The sequence below is a fragment of the Ixodes scapularis genome, unplaced genomic scaffold (assembly GCF_016920785.2).
Source record: "Ixodes scapularis isolate PalLabHiFi unplaced genomic scaffold, ASM1692078v2 PGA_scaffold2__306_contigs__length_199485367, whole genome shotgun sequence".
Lineage (NCBI taxonomy): Eukaryota > Metazoa > Arthropoda > Arachnida > Ixodida > Ixodidae > Ixodes > Ixodes scapularis.
This window is the reverse complement of record NW_024609857.1, coordinates 14,517,468-14,538,450: the sequence shown is the minus strand read 5'-3', so window position 1 is coordinate 14,538,450 and position 20,983 is coordinate 14,517,468. Positions and strand designations below refer to the sequence as shown.

General features: G+C 45.8%; 1 protein-coding gene across 1 annotated transcript; it reads left to right on the top strand.

The window, feature by feature from the left end:
* The first annotated feature begins 340 nt into the window (after positions 1–340).
* LOC115309528 lies at positions 341–14,318 on the top strand. Its single transcript, XM_029967780.4, has 9 exons — positions 341–515; positions 744–872; positions 1,780–1,849; positions 3,821–3,894; positions 4,960–5,357; positions 6,614–6,724; positions 7,376–7,464; positions 7,800–7,998; positions 8,846–14,318. The coding sequence occupies exons 2-9, from the start codon at positions 760–762 to the stop codon at positions 10,402–10,404; spliced, it is 2,613 nt and encodes an 870-aa protein (XP_029823640.3). The 5' UTR covers positions 341–515; positions 744–759; the 3' UTR covers positions 10,405–14,318.
* Positions 14,319–20,983: the final 6,665 nt, after the last annotated feature.

The window sequence follows — 20,983 nt, the reverse complement described above, 5'->3', positions numbered from 1 at the left end:
TTTTTCTGCATCTTATAAATTGTTTTATTTAAATAAAAATATTTTTTATATGCATCAGGTGCTACAATCTGGCAGAAAGCGAATGAAAACTACGGTGCTAACCAGGACTTAAATTACTTATATGCTTTGAGCGATAGTCGTGAAGCAGAATGTGTGTCGCCATATTGGTAGAGGGCAGACGACGGTGGCTATTTTTATTACTTTAGCGATAAAATGAATTCATAACATTATTAAACTGATAAATAAATATTAAACGTGTTTTTCATATCTTTTTTTGTTCAATATTTAGGCTTGATTTATATATTTGCAGATTCTTGTGATACTGGCTCGGCCACTAGACAATTTGACACTCCATTCGCTCACCGCTCTAGCGATGCATACACACTGCCCTGCCAAGCGAAGCTGGCGAAGTGCCCTTTTCCTCTGGCCCCGTTTTCTCCCGTTCATCAAACTTGGTGAAAGTATTGGTTAGAATTGATTAATGACGCTCAAGACGGCACGTACCTTCGAAATGCGTAAGTGAGGGCCACCTGCAAGTCCGTCCTGTTTTCTGATCGCCTCGAACGTTACGTTGTTGTTTTTTTTTTCTCCTTCCGTACTCAGTCCCGATTTGGTGCTGCGATATCGCGTAAACATGATCAGTTTGCGAGGCATTTCAGTGGATTAACAATCGTTGCAATACCGAGCTGTACTCTTCACACCCAAGACTCACTCCGTCTCCTTTCCTCTTCGATTGTGTGCAGTTTTCAAGATGATTCGATGATGTTCGTCCCCGACGTCGGTTCAGTGACATGGGCAGTGGTCGCCGTTTCGACTTCGGTGGTTCTGATCGTCGCTTTGGCGCTATGTCTCTGTAAACAGGGAGCTGACAAGTGAGTCTCAATTTATTGCCATTGTCTCGCAGCTTCTTTTGATATTGTTTCCTTGGAAATACCTTAAAATTAAAATAAATAAATAAACGAAGCCAGGCGTGCCGCGAAGGCTCTGTCATCGCGCTAAATATAGACGGCGCGTAGCAGCTCGTTCAGCGGGTATCGTAGGTGGACGTGTAGTATTTGTCGCGAATCTAGATGTGCGCTCACTCGGAAACTCAAGTTTCCTGTTGGACTGTTTGACACGATAAAGCGACTGATAAAGGTTCCCCTCACTATGCGGGCTCTGGCATTCCATCAAAGCTACATGAGGCTGTTCTACACCGAACCACTTGGGAAACTAGCTCTCATTCCCCGTAAACGTTGTTATTTATTTTTTTTTAAATGTAACTTACGTTATGTTTCCAAGCTTAATGAGAGAGCATTGACAAGTGGAAAAAAATTTTCTGCTCATTAATTTACCATTATTCGAAAAAAAAATAGGATTTTGACGTATAGTAATCTTCAGACATGTTTGTTTCAAGATCAGGCTTGCGATTACGTCCTGAATTTTCAACGCTATCAATGGCTCGTTTTTTCTTCTCTATATATCCTTCACGGATTTTGGGAGAGGGGGTGTAACAGGGGGAGAGGGGGGAGGTTCCGAGCTTGCTGTCTTGAATAGTAATGTGGAATTTTTATGCCATACACACGCTGGCCTTCGGTGCTTCGAGCTTGCACGAGAAAAAGTAGTCGGCTCGCTTTACTCTGAAACTTAATCAGAGGAATGGGTATTATATCCTTGAAGTAATTTGCGTAAGAGCTGTCTACCTGTGTTGTCATCTGTTATAGTTGAAAACAACAATAACACTGTCGGTGCATTTTTGTTCGGGAGGAAAGAAATTCTATTTCTCTGTGTGTGTTGTAGGTCTCTCAATTTTATACGGGAAGAAAACCAGGTGCTCAACGCAAATTCACCTGTTGCATTTAAAGTTCAGGTACTGTCTCCATTTTGTTGTCATCTCGCTCTAGCTGTGAAAATTTCTTATCTCTTTGATTTTCGGACGTTTGCATTTTCATTTGTCATTATTGCTGAATATTTAAATGAGGAAAATAACGGATTTCTGTAAACAACTTAATTTTCGCGGGCTCAGATTTTCGCGAATTAGGCCAAAGCTGAAACTTTTGACCCTTTCGTGGCCTCGAATTTTTGCAAATTGTGGTGGTTTGCTATACTTTGTTCACCCTTACGCTGGGACTGCAGCCAATGCTGAAGCACAAGAGCTCGAGGTCGCTGCTTTGCAGTTTTCTTGAGCAGAATGAGCACTCGCGTTACAAATGCACGTTTCAAACCCAGGATTGCGGGCTAGCTCATGCTTGTAGCTTTGACTGCAGTCTCAGCTTATGGGTGAACAGAGTATAAATGAGCTGAAATGCCGCTCCACATGGCGTGCGCTACTATCGGAGCCACCTGTCACGTTTTTCTGGAAACTGCGATGCATGCTGAGGCCAAGACAACTCCCCTCCGGCACTAGCTGAGCCAATCCGTGCTTTCTTGTCATCTGCTATTGAGACAGCAGTTCTCAACTGTGGCAGGAGCCGCAGGACTGTTGAGACAAACGCCTAAATTATCGGGTTTTCTCAAAGCTCCCGCTCAACTTGAAAAGGGCTTACCAATACAGCTGCAGCAAGCTAGCTGTTCTTGTCTCTCTCGAAAACGCCTTTCTTGTGGTGCTTGTGGTTCATATCTTTGGGCGTTATTTATGCGATTTACTTTGGCTAACGACCTTTCTTATACTATTGACCATTTTTAGATACTCTTTAACGCTTGGATGCCTAACACACTTTTATTGGCACTCTCGAATTTTTAGAACTGTTTTTGTCGAGTACAAGAGACGTGTGTTTGAACAACTCAACTGTGGACTGACTGTTGCATGATCATAAATCGGGGCTCTGAAAAAATTGTTTAAAGAAAGTTTGCAATAGATATGTGCTGTGTCATGAATAGTTTTTACTGTTAAAATAAACAAAGGAATGTCGTCTTGACTGCCTCACTAGCAGACGACACGGCATTGCAGTGTGGTGCCACGAGCACCAGATGGGAGTTCTCTTGGCCTCGGCGTGCATCGCAGTTTGCAGAACAATGCGGCAGGCAGCTCTGATAGTACCGCTCACTATGCGGAGAGGCGTTTTGGCTCATATTGGACGCGATAGTACTTGCTATTATTGGGAAACATATTTGTGAGATCTATTTTTCACGAATCATAGGCGATTCGCAAAGTTTGCAAAATTAGTTTTTTGCAAAAATTAAGTCGTTTACAGTATATACACATTAGATCTTCTGTGTCCTTTGAGGTCGTTATGTATTTAGATTTTTAGTTTAAGTATAATCTCAAAAGGACTTAAAGAGATGCTGAACCAAAATTTGGAGCTCACAAGGCAAGGCTGGAGTAATAAGCAGGATGCTGCAAAACCCAAAAACATCACTCGTGCAACGTTACCTCTAATGGATGGCCATATTTTTGGAAAAAAAGTATGCGATTGAAAACGGCCGACGAGACATGTGACGTTGCAGTTCTCCTTTCCCCTCCACTTTGCTTCATCTCCTAGGCAGATGAGTCGAAACAAGAAGGAGAGAAGCGAGGCCGCTTTCCGTTATTCTCAACTATTCCAGGAGAATCATTACGTGACATTGCTCGCTTGATCGTGCCCTTCTTTTCCAAAGATGTGGCCATCTGTTTGAGATTTTGATGTGTGTGTGATGTTGTGGAGTTCGTAGCGTCCCGTTCAATGCTTCTGGGGCCTAATTTTGCGAAATCCAAGTTTCAATTTATCACATTGGCTTTTCAAATAATTTGGAACAGTTGTCAAGGTAGCAGTTCTGCATGGAGGTAACCTCCAAATGTAACCTAATGAGTAATGTTAAATGCTACCTGTTCTTATTGTCTTCTTTTTATTTATTTTTTAAGTCTTCGGCGGAGCGCCAAAATGGTGACCTTCACTCTGAATCATCACCCTTGGACAAAGTATCTCTCCACCCCAGGTAACAAAGCTTCCACACATTTCCAACTGAAATGTAAAAAAACTAAAGAAAAAAAAATTTTTTTGGAGGGAGTTTAGTGAAATTTTTATAGAAATCCAAATACATAGAGCATACACAGTTTAGTGATACCTTAGAAATGCCAGAGGCTACACAAATGAGGAGAATGTTCACTGCTTTACTTCTGTTGTATATGTATCTGAGATGTACAATCAGTAAAATTATTTACATTGTGTGCATTGTAGTACCTTCATTGCTTGTGGGAATTTTTGTATGGGAGGAGGAGAGGGGAGGGGGGATGTGACTTGGTGTATAAAAATTAGAAAACAAAACGTCATTAAAAAGCAACACTTCTCTAATGATGTTTATTTTTTGACAAAGATAAATTTATGAAACTTTAAACTTGCGGCACATAATGGTATCCTGCAATTTCATTGGTAGATCCATATAACTCGTTGGAAGTATTTGAACAAAAAGAAATACCCTGATTGGTGCTGCTGGTGCCAGATGCAGTAGATGCTCTGCCTCTAGCACGACCTTTCTTGATAATGCTTCATTGCATGCGCAATCAAAACTCGAAGGAATGCCATGTGTGCATGCTAGAAATGGAGCTACCGCACCCTTAGCCGGTCACTGACCATAGAAATACATAGAGGGTTGCATGTCGGCCAATCCAGGCAGTTTGTTCACCCAACCTTCACGACACCTGGTAGAAATTTATTTATTTATTTATTGTGATATACTGTGTGCCTTTTTCCGGCCTGGCAGGTTACATGAGAAAACACAAATTGGTACACATCTCTACACACAAAAAAGTTTCTTCCTTTATTATCTTATACATAAGTGCATAATGCTAGTATACAGCACTGTAAAAACAAAACACTCGGTAAAATAGCGTAGAACTTAGAGGTGCTCAAACTGTATATAGCGGTGATTAAAACAATGAATGCTATAACCAATTGCAGTAAGAACATAAGAGCGAAAATATTTTAGAAGAAATGTACCGTCGCTTTTTTTTATGACAATGTTAAGTTGATAACAAGCTCATTCAACTCTGGATTACTTTAGGCTGGTGACGGAACGGGCCCTCCCCACTCCGCCGGGAAGGCCCCAGTCCGTCCCCGCAGCCAGCCCTTCCAACGCGCTCCGCGACGGAGCCGCGACGGACAGCCGCTCCTCGACGCTAGTCCGGCCACATCGCAGAAACAAGGCCCACGCTCCCCCGCCCCCTCCCGCCTCCTCGGCGCCCCCCGCCGGTGGCGCGGACGGGACTAGGTGCGTCGACGGCACGGGGGCCGACACCCCCAGCGAAAGCTCGGAGTCGGATCCCCTGTACTCGGTGGCGACGCTGCGAAGGCCGCAGTCTCTGGACGTGACGGACAATGCCCCTCCCATTCCCGAGAAGCGCTTTGACGTGGCCGCGGAGGAGAGGGCCCTCGGCGGTGCCGCCGCCGGCGCTCCGTTCCGTGAGTGGCGGTTCCCCATTTGCATTTCGTCGCGGCCCATGCACCAGGATCGCGGGTTTCTTTCCCCATTCCTTTGCGACGTTCAAAATTTTGGGCTCAAAGGTTGACGAGAGGAGGAAACTCTTCCTCGATTTCTCCTTTCCTTTCGATTGCGGAAAAGGCACTGTGTAACCGAGCTTTCGGTTGCATGTCAAAAGATCCCCAGGTGGTCGAAATTAATCTTCAGTCCTCTGCTGGTGCGTGCCAGATGCCTGTCATTGGTTTGGCATATAAAACTCCAAAGTTTGACTTGACCTTTCCATTCGAGAAAGAGGGAGACCCTCCTTTCTGCGGGAAGTAGTTTGGAGACCCTCTTCCGTGAGGAGAGGAGGAGGAGAGGGAACGGAGAGGAGAAAACTGGGAGTCGGCTTTTCTGCCCGGCAGATGACAAGTCTGCGGGTCGGCCTTTAAGCACGCTGTCCCCCTTTCTCTACTGAACTGTCGTTTTGCAGGAAAGAACTTGCTGTCCCGCCCGGGCATTCCTAACTTGCGTTTTGATAGTGACCACTGTGGTCGCCGACAAGATTAGAACGACAGGGAGTCTCTTGCGAACACCTCGCGCCCAGAACATTCGTTGCCTTCTGCCGCGCTTTGGGTGCTTATACGTGCTCGAGGCTGATGAGACGTCGAAGCGTTATCGAAGTCGGGAAGCTTGCGCTGGAAGTGGAACAACTGAAAGTTCTCCCTGCCTTTCTGATCCTGTCAGTGACCATAGGGGATGCAGCATGAACTGCTTAGATGTCGTTGTTGCATCCGCCTTTTAATTCCGGACAACTGTACTCGCTGCAGCGAGCGCCGTTTCGGCCTCGTCGAGATCGACGGCTCTTGGAGGTCGATACATACCGGCTCTTATGGCATTCTTTGTCCCGTTTATTCCGCGTGGCTCAGTCAAGCGTGGCTATGTTGCTCTCAAACCCACGGGTAAAAGGTGGTGGGCAATACCGAAAGAATGCCACAAGACAGGGCGAAAGAGATGTCCCAGAGACTTTGCCAAAAGCTGCCGGGCTTAGGGAGAGACAAAGTCACTTAACTTAAGAAAAACTGTATTTCATGCTGCCTGTCTTCATTGTATCTTATTGCGGTGATTTTAAACGAGCACCGAACTCCCGAAAGACAATGTTTTGGGGACAACAGAGTTTGGTGTTCCTTTTCAATGCTTTGGTATGCTCACACAGTGCACAGTGAATTGCTGTTGAAACTTGATATTTTTGTTTCAGGACCACCTAATAACACACATCCGGGGCCAGGTCCCCTAGCCCATAGTCCGGACATACCCTTTGTGTCTGTAACAATGCCGGAAGCTACAGGACCTGCATCACAAGCCTCAGGTGTGAAGCCTTACTTTGATGTTTTGTGCATGATATACAGTGAGGAAGTTTGTCTGCTCCTCACGTAGGGGTGTGGCGACATCACGGCGCAAAGCTCTCTTTGGAGGACGTAGTGGGTAGACCCAAAGTCTTTTTGTCCACCCACTGTATCCTCCAATCGGAACAAGCAAGGTCGTCCGCACCTTGCACAGTCGGTGCAGTGGCGAGCTCCAGTGTCGTCTGCTATTCGTAGCGACAGCTGCTTTGCATTTTCTACTGCTGCCAGAAATCCTCCAGCTGTTTTTAAACGGGGATATCGCTTTTAAGGGGAGACGAAATAGTTAGAAGGGTATGTTGTTTTTATCGACTGACAACTGTCGGACACGCTAGAATTAAGAAAGTGTTTGCAACCGAGAAGTTGCTTACTACCTCTACCCACCGAAGAAAATGGCGTCTGCACCTGCTTGGGCAGAGCTTCACAAGCTTCATGCACACAATCTCTCCCTGTTACCCTCTCGCACCTGCTTTCGGATGCAGAGGGGCTCATTTTTTTATGCCTTCGCTCTCGTGTTTGAAGGGACACGTTTCGGTCAGCTTGTTGGCCATATAGAGCCATAGAGATGAGAAAGCTTGCTTGTGTAGTAAATTCTGTAATGTTTGTTTATTTTCCAGGAACGTCTGACCTCTCATACACAGTGATCTCAGTGAGGGAGCCCCTAGCCAAGGTACGGGAGGAGACACTGAGGCAAAAGCCAGCTCAGGTTTGTGTGGCTCGGTACTTCACCTGCTTGCAGAGTCTTGCAGTGGAGTCTTATGCATGTTGCAACTGTTGGTATGCGGAAGTTGGGGCAGTTCAAGGTTCTTGTGCTCGTAGGAGTAAGGCAAGCTTTGAATAACAATTCTATTGAAGGAAACGCGACTTTACTTGTGGAAACGGTACTTTACATGTGCCTGTCGTGATTTGAAATCTAAAACAGAGTTCTTAAGTTCATAATGGTACCAGTAGTTGACAGCTTTTGGAGTACAATCTTCACTGTTAAAATTGCACATTTTGCTTAGCTGCGTCGCCTCACACCTGTACCATTTCCGTCTCAAGGTGGCTCCCGCCCAGGAAGCTTACTACACGGAGGTGCCAGAGGAGGAGCAGATGTATGCCGAGATAGAGTCCGGCCACAACTCCGCTGGGTCGTCGGTCACTTACGCGAGGATAGAGCCCCGAACATCGGAGCAACAACCTCCAGCACCCCCTACTGTTGAGAGCCTGAAGTCTGTGGCCCAGGCCCACTCTAGACAGGGTAAGACCATTGCTCCAGAGCTGTCGAATCAACCTCACATGGTACTAGCGTGTGTGACACTGGAGACGCATTCTGTATTTAAAAGGAAACTGAAGCGGTTTTAGAATGCAAGTAGGCTGCGAGGGTTTGGATGACGCACCTTATAAATAATATGTGTGAAGTTTTTTTTGGAGGGGACGTTGTTAGCGGGATTGATGCGCGTAGTTGTAAATTAAAATCTCTCCATGGCTGGTCCCCCCCGCTGCCTGCCGAGTGCAGGAGTGGAAGGTGGGAAGTAGAGAAACTAGTGAAAGCGATGTCATCGTGAGGGTTGAGCGACTCTTCTCGAGCCGACTCGGTGACGCCGACTGATGTCGTGATGCCTTTGACAAATAAAGAGTGGCAAAGAGGTTCGCATGTCTCCTGCAACAATTGCTTCAGCTTTTCTGAAGATAAAAGTGGTTTACGCTAGATGCTGCTTAATTTCATTGCAGTAGCCGAAAAACTGTAGAACACCCCTTTTTTTTTTTTTATATGTGTTCCAGCTTTTTTTTTTACCTCAAAGGTTTTAAATATTAGGAAAACATTGGCTGTATCTTTTGTTGAAACTCTGTTATATGTGGATAGAATAAAGAGGCATTAAATGTTGGAAGTGCAAGCTGGTGTTTGTTGAAAGTAGGAATTAAGGATGCATGCTGTTTTAAAGTGACAATAATAAGGGAACTTCCAAGCCCCGGTTCTTTTTCAGAGTTTGCAGTACAATCTTTTGAAGAGTTCTGACTCCCTCACATGAATCGACGTGCAGTTTCTAGTTTCAAGAAAAGCGCGAGCTACTACAGCCGTAAACTTCACCTTACTTGGTTTGCAGCCTCTGTGACGTCGGCGTCGTCTCTCGGCGCCCCGAGCCCAGACATGGACGTCGGCAGCCTGTACACGGCCGTGGACAAGAGCAGCAAGCAGAGGCAGACCATCCACATTTCCGAGGGTGTGGCGGCGCTCGGAGGAGAGGCGGCCAACCTGGACGAGCTCTACGCCAAAGTGCACAAGCCGAGCCGGCTTTCCGCCAACACGGACGAACCGCCGGCCAAGTCCAAGCACCTTCTGCCGGAAGCCTTCTCCGTCCACGACCGGCCACGCTCTCTTCCGCCCGGTCTCGACCCCTTCGTGTCGTGCACCAACATGGTGGTCGTGCGGGAGTTTGAGGAGAAGAACGGCAGCAGCAGCAGCGTCGGCGGTGGCGGCGCCGAGTCGGCGGAGAGCCTGCCGCCACCGCCGGAAGAGTATGCCGACCCCGCGTATGAGCGCGTCTACCACCAGGACTCGAGCGACACCGACCCCTGCTACGAGAGAGTCAGCGGAGGTCATGCGGACGACGCCGTTTCGGACCCGGGTTACGAAAAGGTCCCGAAGAGGTTTGACCAGGAGCCGGGCTACGAGACGATCCGTAAGGACGCCTCGACAGAGTACAGCCAGGGCGTCGATCCGGGCTACGAGAGGATAAGGAAGAGCGACAAGGCGTCGGGCGTCCGGGAAGACGATGTCACCACCAACGGCGGCAAAGCGGTTGAGCACAACTATGAGCGTATCAAGGGCCGGAAAGAGCGGCCGTACGACGACGCGAGCGACCCGGGATATGAGAGGATACGGCGGAAGGAGGATCGAGGGGAGGACGACGCAAGTGACCCGGGATACGAGCGCATCCGGAAGACGCACAGCGACGCATGCAGCCAGGCGGACAGCGACCCAGGCTACGAAAGGATTGAGCACAGTCGGAAGGCCAAGCCCACCGTGAGCGAAAACGGCGATGACGTCGGGTACGAGATGATCAAGGAAAGACCGGCCGCTTCTTGCGTAGCGCACGACGCAAATGGCTCCAGTGACGAAATGTACGAGAGTGTGGCGGACGACAGGGTTCGGAAACTGGGCTACAGGCTGATGAAGGACGCGGGGAGCGGCGTGGACTCTCCAGCACCGAGTCCCCTCGCCTGGAAGCAAGCATCAGACAGCAGTTCCGCGTCGGATCATGGGGCTACGGAAGACAGCAGTTCGGAGGAGCCGGGCTACGAGCGCGTGCGGCACCGCGCGGATACGGACACCGAAGCAGTGCGACCGACGCCGCGGAGACGCTTGGGGGCGCAGGCAAAGGTCTGGCGCTGCAGCGACAGCAATCTGACGGCTACAACCGTGGATACCGCCGAGAGGGCGACCAGCACCTTCAGCCTCAACGCTAATTTAGATGAAGGGACGTCGGACGATGGGAACACCGCCGATGCGGGGGCCGTGCTGTACGAAGTGGTTCGAGACGCGAGGGACGCTGGGGTTCAGCTCGTCGAGCGCATCACGGACAACGAACCTGTGCCAATTGTCTGGGCACGCAACGCAGCTCACCGCTCGTCCGAGCACAAGGAGAGGGAGTACATCTTTTGAGTGAGTGGAGAGTCCGGCTTCTAGGTGGGGTTGAGTTCAAGAAGGAAGAGTTATATGATGCACTTTATTGAGGGATGTTACCTTCTGGGTGCTTTAATTTCTATGTGATTGTTGCGTTCATTAATTGGCCTCTTCAAGGGGGCATGTTCCCATTTTTACATCAGGGTATGATTTAAGTTGTGTCGGAAGCATTTATCAGTGAAAGATTAGTATTTCATTTGTGTCTGTAGATGTTATAGATTGCTGCAATACACTGCAATTCTAGAGTGAAGTATTGTGCCATGTGCACTTCAAGTTTTGTTTGTTGTTTGTATTCAGTGGAGCCTATATGCCTAAAGAAGTAGTACTTTCATCTGTGTTAGCGTTTTAAGCACTTGCCTCATTTCTTTCTAGGGTTCAAGCCTGAGTCGTGAGCTCTCGCAAAGGCTTGCTCTTGGAATTGAGCACTTTTTATCAATAGGAGTTTTAGTGGGTATTGCTTTGATAGATAATATATTATAAAGTTTAATTATGGATAGCAATGCTTGCCTTATTATATGGGCAACTAAATACTGTGGTTATCTCGTTGCATCAGCATTGTGACTATGTTTAAGTGATATGTGCAGTTAGTTTCATCTTTAAACTGGCTCTCTTATTGTAGTTTTTTATGAAAAATGTTGGTGTAACAAATCTAAGTGTCAAAGTAATTTATAGGGTGCATCCATTAATTGAGTGCTTCAGAAAATGATATTTTGGCATTTTAATATCTTCTAAAAAGCAAAGCATTTTACTGTATATGTCAACTGCCAGTCTGATGCATCCCAGTCTTTCTGAGTTCTTCCTACCAGCTTTTCTACCTTCTTGTTTTCTGTGAATTTACTAATATAGGTAGTCCTTTATGTTAGACCTTAAATCCATGATCTGGATAAATAAAAGTTGATGCCAATAAGTACTGTTTCTCTTTCATGTGCAGTACAAAGTAGCAATTTATTCCTCCAAATTTGCTTCAAGTAACCCTACAGAGGCCATGTCAACAGTACTAAAATGTCTGCTGACTCAGATTCATGGGAACTTAATTATTCTGCTTGAGTAGGTGGGCATCATTACGCACGTCACAAACTTGTGACAATGTTGCCATAGAAAAATGCCAAAAGAAGAGATTGTGGTAAGGGTTACAGTGCCGGAAAAGCAGCTATTGTTATGGATTACGGGTTTGAAGTTGAATAGAACTATGCAGGATTTGCTTTTGCAAAGCTGTAGGAACTTGTGTGTACGAGGTTTCTTTGCATTTACCCATCTCTTGAAAATGTTTGTTCTGTATCCAGCAGGTGGGGGGGAGGGTCCTAACTAATGCTGCCCCTTCTCCTGTATGACTATGTAGGTAGTGAGGAACAATCAGACACAGGAGTCTAATATCATTAATATCTGGTCTCTGCTCACATATCACATGATGCAAGAATTGATGGCTCTGAACACTTATTTTAGCACTATTAATCAAAAACGTTTTTTATTCATTTTCATCACTACTGTTTTGCACACCTCACATCTTTTTAATTTGTGGAGGTAGTGTAAGAGCTTTTTCAAACTATATTATCATGTTTCATTCTCACAGTGTCATGATTTATTTATAGTTAGCTTTATGCTGTCAAGCAATAAATAATATTTTTATCATACCTTTTTTTACATCTAGTACAATGGTGCTCTCTTGGTAAATTAAAACGGCTTTTAAAGCTGATTCTATTTACATTATGTCAATGATTTTTTTTTATTGACCTGTCCCGGTTGTTTTATTTTCCGTTCTGTCGCATTTCATGACCATATGGGGTTACTATTAATACACATCAGCATGCTTCCACAGTTGACACATTTCACCTGACAGTATCAGTGCAATTGCGATTTCTATGTCTGTCATTGCATCATAAGTGTATAACAATATGCATATTTCTGTCCTGAATATTTCTACACAGTATGCTAACATCTGTTCTTGTTGTGTAAATGAACACATGTCTAATTTGTATTCCAACTATGATGTGTAAAGAAAGCTAACGGGACTCAGTACAGCATTGTTAACTGCTCCGAGTGCTAAATGCATGCTGCACAGTGGCAGTCTGGTTCGAATCAAGGTACATTTTCACTTTCTCTGGTTGTCAATAAATGCTGGTATGTATAGGTAGCATTTTTAACTAGATTTTCTACAAATAATCTAGAGTTGTATCTGAAGCTGTATGTCTTTGTAGACTCAGTTCATAGTCTCCATGCTGACTGTTGCATTTCATTTCACCAAAAGTGGACAGCAGAGCAGGGTGTGAGCACGAGCTTTTCGCGCCAAATGGGATGTGCCTTGGCTGCATAAACAGACACACCAGAGGACCACATAAGAATTCATGAACTTGTGCTCTCAGCCTTCACTGGGGCCCACAGTTGAATGAAATGGAGTGCAGAACAATGTTACTGCCATTTTAACCCAACACCATATTCACGTCTTGTGCAAAGAGCTGCCAAATGCTCCTGAAAAAGTGTAAAGTGCAATTCAATGTTTTTACTTCTTTTCTTTTTTAAAATGCATTGACATTTTACATTTGTCATCTCTGATCCTTTGAACCTCTTCACAAATCTGAAAACATTTCTTTGCTACTTTTTACAATTGTGATTCCAACCCTTGCCCGTGTCTGTGCGAAGAAAAGATGAAAGTACAAATGTTGCAATGTTTCTGAGCTGCATACCCTGTTTCATTTTATTACCTAAATAGCCTTCCAAAATTTTCTACAAGGTTTCATTTAGAAACTGCTTGTTGGAACAAGTGCTATGAATACACCTGACCAATATAGAGCTGTCAGTGTCTGATTTCTTCATAAATTTTGTGCATTGAGTTTTTTCTGTGGAACAGTTTCCTTTTTGTGTGAACATGATTTATGCAACAAGGTGTTCTTTATCTAGCACATTTGGCTTCTATAATGTTTATTCAGTATTTAGCCCTATTGTATTTTCAATAATTGCCTGGTCAATGTCTTCCTACACTACTCCTACAAGTTCAAAAATATTTTATAAAGACAAGGAAGTCTTCTTCTGTTTTTCAGAGTGAACTTTTGAGTTTAATGAATCCCGACAGAAGTTAATTTTTACAATGTGTTTTGCTTCTCTTGTGTCAACATTATAACTACTCCTTGGCATGTCTGTGATTGCCGTATTCTAAATTATCTACTAGTCTTTGCGAAATGGGTGTACTGCTTATGCCATGAAATGTCAAATAGTATTCGATATCAGCCTCAACTGTCCCAGTAGTTCTTAAAGACCGACGACCAATTCGGGCCTTCCACTTTCCCCCCGCTTCCTACTCTCACCCCTTCTACCCTGTCCACCTTTGCCTGTTTCCTCCTCCCCCGTGATGAGGAGGATCTTCTGCCTTGCAGAATCTCGAGTCTGGTCGTCGGCCTTTATGCGCCAGAGTATCCCTATGGGTCCAGTGGCTGTTCGTGTTATCAATGCGATCTTGGAATCGAACCAAAATGCCTTTCATGAACAAAGAGGCATATCTGCCATAGGCACGTTTCAAGCATTGTCCATGGTTATGTCGGAACAAATTCCAACACACTTTTGTCTGTCCGCTTAAGTGCTGCCTTGTTTTCTTCCATGTTCGTGGTGATGCAGCTTCTAGATTTTTTTCTTCTTTTTTTAGGCATTTCGAGTTCTCATTTCGTGATTGTAAGATAGCAGAGAAATGCTTGTCTACGAAGTGTGAGGAGCATTTACGTTATAATTGTTCTTTACAAGTTATATGCCAAATTGTGTGCACCAGGGTATGCTGAAATCGTGGTCTCCTGCGTATGGCAGTGTGTTACATTTTTTATTTGATTATTCGAGGATGAGAGATGTACAAAAAGAGCATATGGTGTAATGCTATTGACGAGCTATAATAAAGTCAATATTTTGGGAGACTGGCTTGTAGTCTTTGTCACAGCTACCACCTCATTCATCTGCCAACTATGAAATGGATGCCAAATTTAGGTCAGTGCCATGGAGGGTTTGGAAATTTTATATACCTATGGAATTAAAGGGATACTTGCGGTGCGTGGCGTCCTGAACCAACAGAAATGTCGAACATGCTGTCCACGTCACTGAACAGCTCTGAGCTGTAGTGGATACCGATGGAATTCGTGGTTACATGAGCGCATATTTTGGGGATAGCTTTGAACACCGCACGCTTAAGCGTCTGGAGGTACCTATTCAAATTTCGTTTGGAAATGAGTGGCGCATGACGGATAATAACCGTAAATGATAATCGCACGTTTGTATTGTGTACGACTGGTTATATTTAGCGTTCCAAAAGGTGCACTCGAGCAAGCGCTCAAAAAGAAGCGAACGGAGGGCGCGATGCGTCATAAAATGTCCAATGCAAAAAAAAAAAAAAAAAAAAAGATTTTTTTGCATTTGTGATGTAGCAAGGCTGGCGTGGTTATGAGCTTTGATGTTGGTGGCGTTGTCCGCGTTATCTCGTTACAGCCAAGCCATTCGAAGTACCCGTGGGGTGACGAGCGTGTGGCTGGCCCAAGGAGCACGTAGCTTCCGCAGCACTGTCAGCTTGGGGGTGAACGGGGTGGCGCAAGCAACTTTTGTCAGACTTTTGAGCGACGGGCTAGTCTTCTAGAGGGAGGAGAATGGCTGTGTCCGGGTACACAAACAAGGGTCCGAGCAAGAGGGGAGTCCCTCCTTTCTGTCTTGAATTGTTTAGTACAATGCGCGATTTGTGAATTGAGGAAAGCTGAGAAGGAAAATGTTGAATTCCAAAGAGCGGCGCTGCTCCCATGGAACTTGCTACGTCATGACTACGTAGCAAGTTGCTACGTCATGACTACGTAGCAAGTTCCCCAACGTTGCTAGATTGCCTCCCAAATAGGCTCCACATGCATCCACCAGGTGCACATTGAGAGATCATTTAATTAGCTTCAAAATTAGTTTTCTCGTGCCTTTAAGGAAAGACTGGTATTTTTGAGGTTATGCTGCAACATGCAACACATGAAAGCTAAAAAATGAGCACTGGAATTTTGTTTCCGTGCCCTTTAAAGGGGCCCTTTAATCATATTTAAGCTTCTACCTTTTTTGTGGTTTCCACTTCTCTTGGCGTTCGGACAAGCCAGCGAGCACGGGGAGAGTAACTAAATATCAGTGCGTCATATTTTAACCGGACGGCGCGGAAACCTCCTCCACCTACGGGGGCGACCTGCGGTGCCGAAAGTGCGCGATATGTGACGTCTTTGGTCCTGGGCCTACTACTGGTCAGAGCCGCTAAAAGCTTCTTTTTAGTCGAAATACAAGATATAAGTGGCGTGAATCGTTTGAATTATTTATAAAACTAGTTTTTGTTCAATATTTTAGATCAGAAAATAAACAAATGCAGTTTAAAAAGCACGGAAACAAGAGATGACCCGTCGACATACCCGCCACCAAGCGGTGGAAAAGGCGGCGCATACTAGAAAGGTGTAGTGGGATCAGGCACCAAAGAGCGGCGAGCGCAGAAAGGTCCCGGATGTATGCGGCTGTACTGCGGTCGTATGAACTGGAGGATTCGACCGGCCTTCGGCGAGCAGCTTTGGCTTGCGGCTTGACCGTTTGGCGGTATGGCAGCGCGAAGTGGCTCTCGTTCTGAACTGATCCTTACCCCGCCCAGCTAAAAATTATCATTAGATCCAATTGGAATTTTAACTGGTTTTAATTGGAACCAATCGGTTTTAGTGGGTTCTAATTGAAGCACACTGGCCAATGGGTCTCACCAGTTGGAAAAACATTTCCAGTTGGAAACTTAATGGGTTTCAAATGGTTCCCGTTGGTTCCCATTGGTTTCCATTACAGTGACCAATTGGTTGTCCGAAAACCTAACTGATACCAATTGGAAATTCCAATTGGAATCTAATGAGAATTTTCGACTGGGCGTGTTTGCTGTAGTTTGTGGCCAGTGAAGTGTCATGCTTAATTAGTGTTTAATCGCGCAGCAAATGCAATGCAAGCCGCCCTGGCTGTCCGCTTCATACAGCCTATCCAGAACATGCTTTAGTGGCGCCCTCTCGAGCCGTCGACACGGAGTGCGGCAGCCCTGAGCGCTCGCTGAGCACTACCCCTTGTTTAGTTCACGGCCATTCAAGCGACCAAGGACGTCATGAAGGAGGTTATTTTTTGCTTGTTTTTGTAATTTTAATTTGCCTATAACTTTTAAGCGAAATTCGAGCCTATAACTTTTAAGCTAATAAAGCGAAATTCAAGAAAAGAGAGGGCACTGGAATCGCTTCTGAGATCGTCCTTTTGTGGTGACAACTCAGTCCTAGACGCTCTAAGCATCCCAACAAACCCGAAACCACAACCCTGCGTAGCTTATTTCCTTGTTAAAAGCGTGTTCGAAGGTCGCGACACGCCCTTTTTGGGAAGAATTTTCTTCCGAGTGAGGTGGCCATCGAAGGGCGCTTGTCGGCGAGTTGCAAGCGATGGCTTCCCCCACGGAGAAAAAGAGGAGTCATATCCGAATGTGGTTCGGGCAACCCAGCGGGCACGGAGAGAGTAACTAAATATCAGTGCGTCATATTTTAACCGGACGACGCGGAAACCTCCTTCTCCTACATGGGCGCCTCGTAGTATCGAACGGCGCGGCATGTGACGAAATCATGACGTTTTTGGTCCTGACGTCAGCCGAGGAGAGAGCTAGCTGAACTGTTCTCTCCTCAACCTCAGCTCCTTTCCCCGTCTTCCCCTCCCTCCCCCCATTCCACGGTTCGCGGGCGAAGGGAATAAACCGGCGCGGGAGAAGGGGGAACAGAAGACAAAGGACGATATGAAGGAGGTTATTGTTTGCTTGTTTTCGTAACTTTAATATGCCTATAACTTTTAAAATAAAGCGAATTTCGAGAAAAAAAAAAGTTCACTAAGCACGTTCAGCGCGCTCCGGTTCGGTGCAAATTAAAAAAATAAATAAATAAAATAAAACAGTAAAAACGTCGTTGGAGCCTCTTTAAAGGGCAACTCCGCTCAATTCCGGAAAATTTAGGCTTACATGTGATTCAAATTCACAAAGCACTACTAAACAACTCTACGTCTTCGGATTCGCGAAATGTGGAATATTATTTGTGTAATCCTAATTTAAACATCAGCTGATACCGAAACCGAAACCTCAGTTGCGTCAGGCAACATTGGCCTCGGGTCGTCAGAGTCATGGCCACGTCACGTCGAACCACGTGGTCTTGTGAAGTTCGGGAGGGAGCGAGAAACAATACACGCGACGCGCGGGCAGGTCACTTTGCATGGCGTGGACGGTGATGGCCTGGGGGAGAGGGGGAAGGGGAGAAGACGAAAGAGGAGAAGGGGAGCGGAGAAACAGACCGATAAGCGGGCAGGGCAGCGCAAACTAGCGCATCCGCGTTAATCACGTGGACGCCCGGTCAGCCAACACCGGGAGGAGAAACTCATGACGTCATCGTTCAATTTCGCTCTGAGAAGTAAAAACAAACAAAACGTGAGAATGCCGTAGTCATGCCTCTGACGTAGTGGCTCAATGTCGGCTGCTCCAACTCCGTGGCATTGACTGCGCTGATGATTGCGCCTCGCGCCGCACGCTAGAGTTGGCAGATTTCGGCGACTTGGCTCGCTTAAAAGTTTGCTGGCCAGTTTATTAAATATTTAAACGGAATTAGATCGTAATATTTGACATGGTGTCTTCCTATATGATACTGAAGAGGGCTACATAGTTTTCTAAATATCAAAAATGAAGCGGAGTTGCCCGTTAAGCTTGATCCAAACCAACGCGTTTTTGTGCGCGCGTAGGCCGTGCATCTCCCGGAAATTGCGTAATTCGTGACGTCGAGCTGATTCCTTGTGCCTTCCGGGCGGGCATAAAAAAGTTGGATGATTTCAACTTTTTCTGAAGGCGCACGAAAACGCGCTGTGACGTAGTAGGGCGTTCCTTTCCCGGCCAATCGGTGGAGGGCACTAGTTTCGGCTCCGCGTTTCTTCGCCGTCCCGCGCAGATGCTCTCCGCTCGTTCGATACCGCACCGTCCTAACCAACGCGCATGGTTGTGACTCAGAAAGCGCCCCGGAGACAGCAAACACGTTACGAAATACGCAATTGCCAGGAAGCGCACGGCCTACGCGCGTACAACAAACAACGCGTTGGTATGGATCGCGCTTACAACTCACCAATAGGCGGCTGGCACTGAGCCCGTACCTTTGTCAGCATACGTTGCACGCCACCAAATGTTTTTTCTCGGCAAGAACAAGTAGGAAGGGCCACCAGCATGGCACGATGCCGTCACATGCAAGACATGTATACCAACACCCTTGAAGGAAAGTCCCACCTCCATACATATCGTTAGTAGGCTGGCTCTTCTTTTTTTTTTTTCTTTTTGTCCATGCTTGTTAGTGTTTACTTTTTAAAGAGACATTCTATTTTTATACAGTGGATAACTTTTCTGTGGGAGAAATGTTATATAAAGATCAAAAACATTCCGATGTAGCTAAGTGGACGGAGGATTTTATCGGGGTAAGTGAATGGCCTCGCATCCGACCTCTCGCAGTCTGTTTTTTTTTTTTTTTTTAATAAATTATTGATACGTTAACTGTGTGTTTATTTTTCTACTCATTCAACTCATAAAGTTGTAGGAAAATTCGCGGTGTTTCTATATATTACACTAAAAAGTAAAGGGAATTACAGCCCGAGTAGAAAGACCAGTCTGGCAGCACATTCTCATAACACGCAGCGAAGGTACTACTTCAAGTAGGGTTAGAAAAATGTGTACTTTACTTGTGGTACATTCTATGAGAACGTACTTGCACTTAAAGTATTTTTTTCTGGTACCTTCCGAAGAAAGTGCAACTCCCGACCTCAAAGTACATTTTCCAAATTTGGTCTCGGCGAAATTAGTCTCTTTTAAGAACCACGCGCTCGCGCCCTTGACTTTCCCAGTACTATGCACAACTGCTGAGGTCGAGTATAAAAGTTCATTAGTCATGTGAAAACGCACTCTCGTCTTTCGAGACATCATCCGGTCATTTTTCTGAGTGAAGTAATCGTGTCTATAAAGCCCATCCAAATAAGTGCATTTGGTTGGTAAAAACTTTATTGTGGTAAAAACTTTATTGTGGTAAAAACTTTATTGTGGTAAAAACTTTATTGGTTTATTATGCTGAATAGTTCGTAAGCGAGAGTAAAACAACTACTTTGTGGCTACTTGACGTTATCTGAAATTCGCCGCCATTTCCTCAAATAACTGATGCACCCCCACTAACCATAGAGCGATGCCAAGTAAAAAGAAAAAAAAAAAAACAAACAAACACTATATAGGGATTTGGAAGAAAATCATGAAATATTGTCAAGAACTTTACTTTAAAGCTACGCTGTATTTCTATTGCGCCCGGTGTATTTACTGCTTTACTTCAAGTTCATAACCTCTCGTTTACTTTGTACGACTTCAAGTACTTTTGAGATCTACTTTACCCAGTGGCGTCAGTAGGGTTAGTGGTACCCAAGGCGGTGGTCTGCCGCCCCCCCCCCCCCCCCCCTGCGCTGCACCTGGGGCGGTCCGCACCCGCACGGCACCGCACCCCCCCCCCCCCCCCCCCCCCCTGCCCAAATGACCCCCCTGACTTTACCCCACACTGATAACACCTACATAATTGTTTCGCTTCATCCGTCAACAAAATGTCGCTAACTCTGTTTAAAGACAGCTAGTAGTAATTTTTGATTGATTTAAAACACTATATATTATGGTTAAGTTTCTAAATAGGTTCTTGGTTGTATTGAGTCCCCGAATCTGTGGAGCCTCCAGTGCCCCCATTGTGCTGGTATGGCGGAATTTCTTGCTCGCTGCGTTCACCCCTCCTGCAACCATAAAAGGGGAAATCACTGGAAGGGCTCTGAAGACTAACCGTGTTTTAGAATCACGCTTACCATTGATCGATAATGCGAACGCCCTCAACGCTGCGCGGCATCATGGAATGTTCCACGTCCTCTTTCCTGGAAAAGTAGGCATGACCAAGCACCAACGTGGCCACACCGACCAGAAAGATCCCTATGCCAAACGTTGTCGTCAAAACCATGCGCAAGCCCGCGCTGCTTCCAGTTGTGTTAGTACCACGATCATCTGGAATCCAGGGTATAACGGGAATGTAGTGCCCATCAAAGAAGGGTCGAGGAGGGGCGCTTACCTAGCTGGCAAAACCCTGGAAGTCCTCCAGATGTCTTGCTACAGTAACAATCTCGTTTGGCACAAAGCTCGCTGTGCATACAGTCCGCGTCGAGGAAACACTGCGACGACTCTATCACTGCGTCATTCGATGATTACGTGACGTAACCCTCGGTATACCCCCTCCCCCCTTTATGTCTCACTTGGAATGCACTTGCGATTCTGGAAAACAAAACCTCGATGACACAAACAGGTACCACCAACGCACGCTGTAGTGTCATTTGTACAGTTTGAAAACGACACGCAAGTCCGTCGTTCTGTAAAAACAAGAAAGTGAAGTGAGGGATTAATCGACTAAGGTGCAAGATTAAGCTTACTGGTTTCGCAGCTTATACCGTGGTCAGCCAAGGCTGCAGGGCAGGTGCAAGAGCCCTCGAC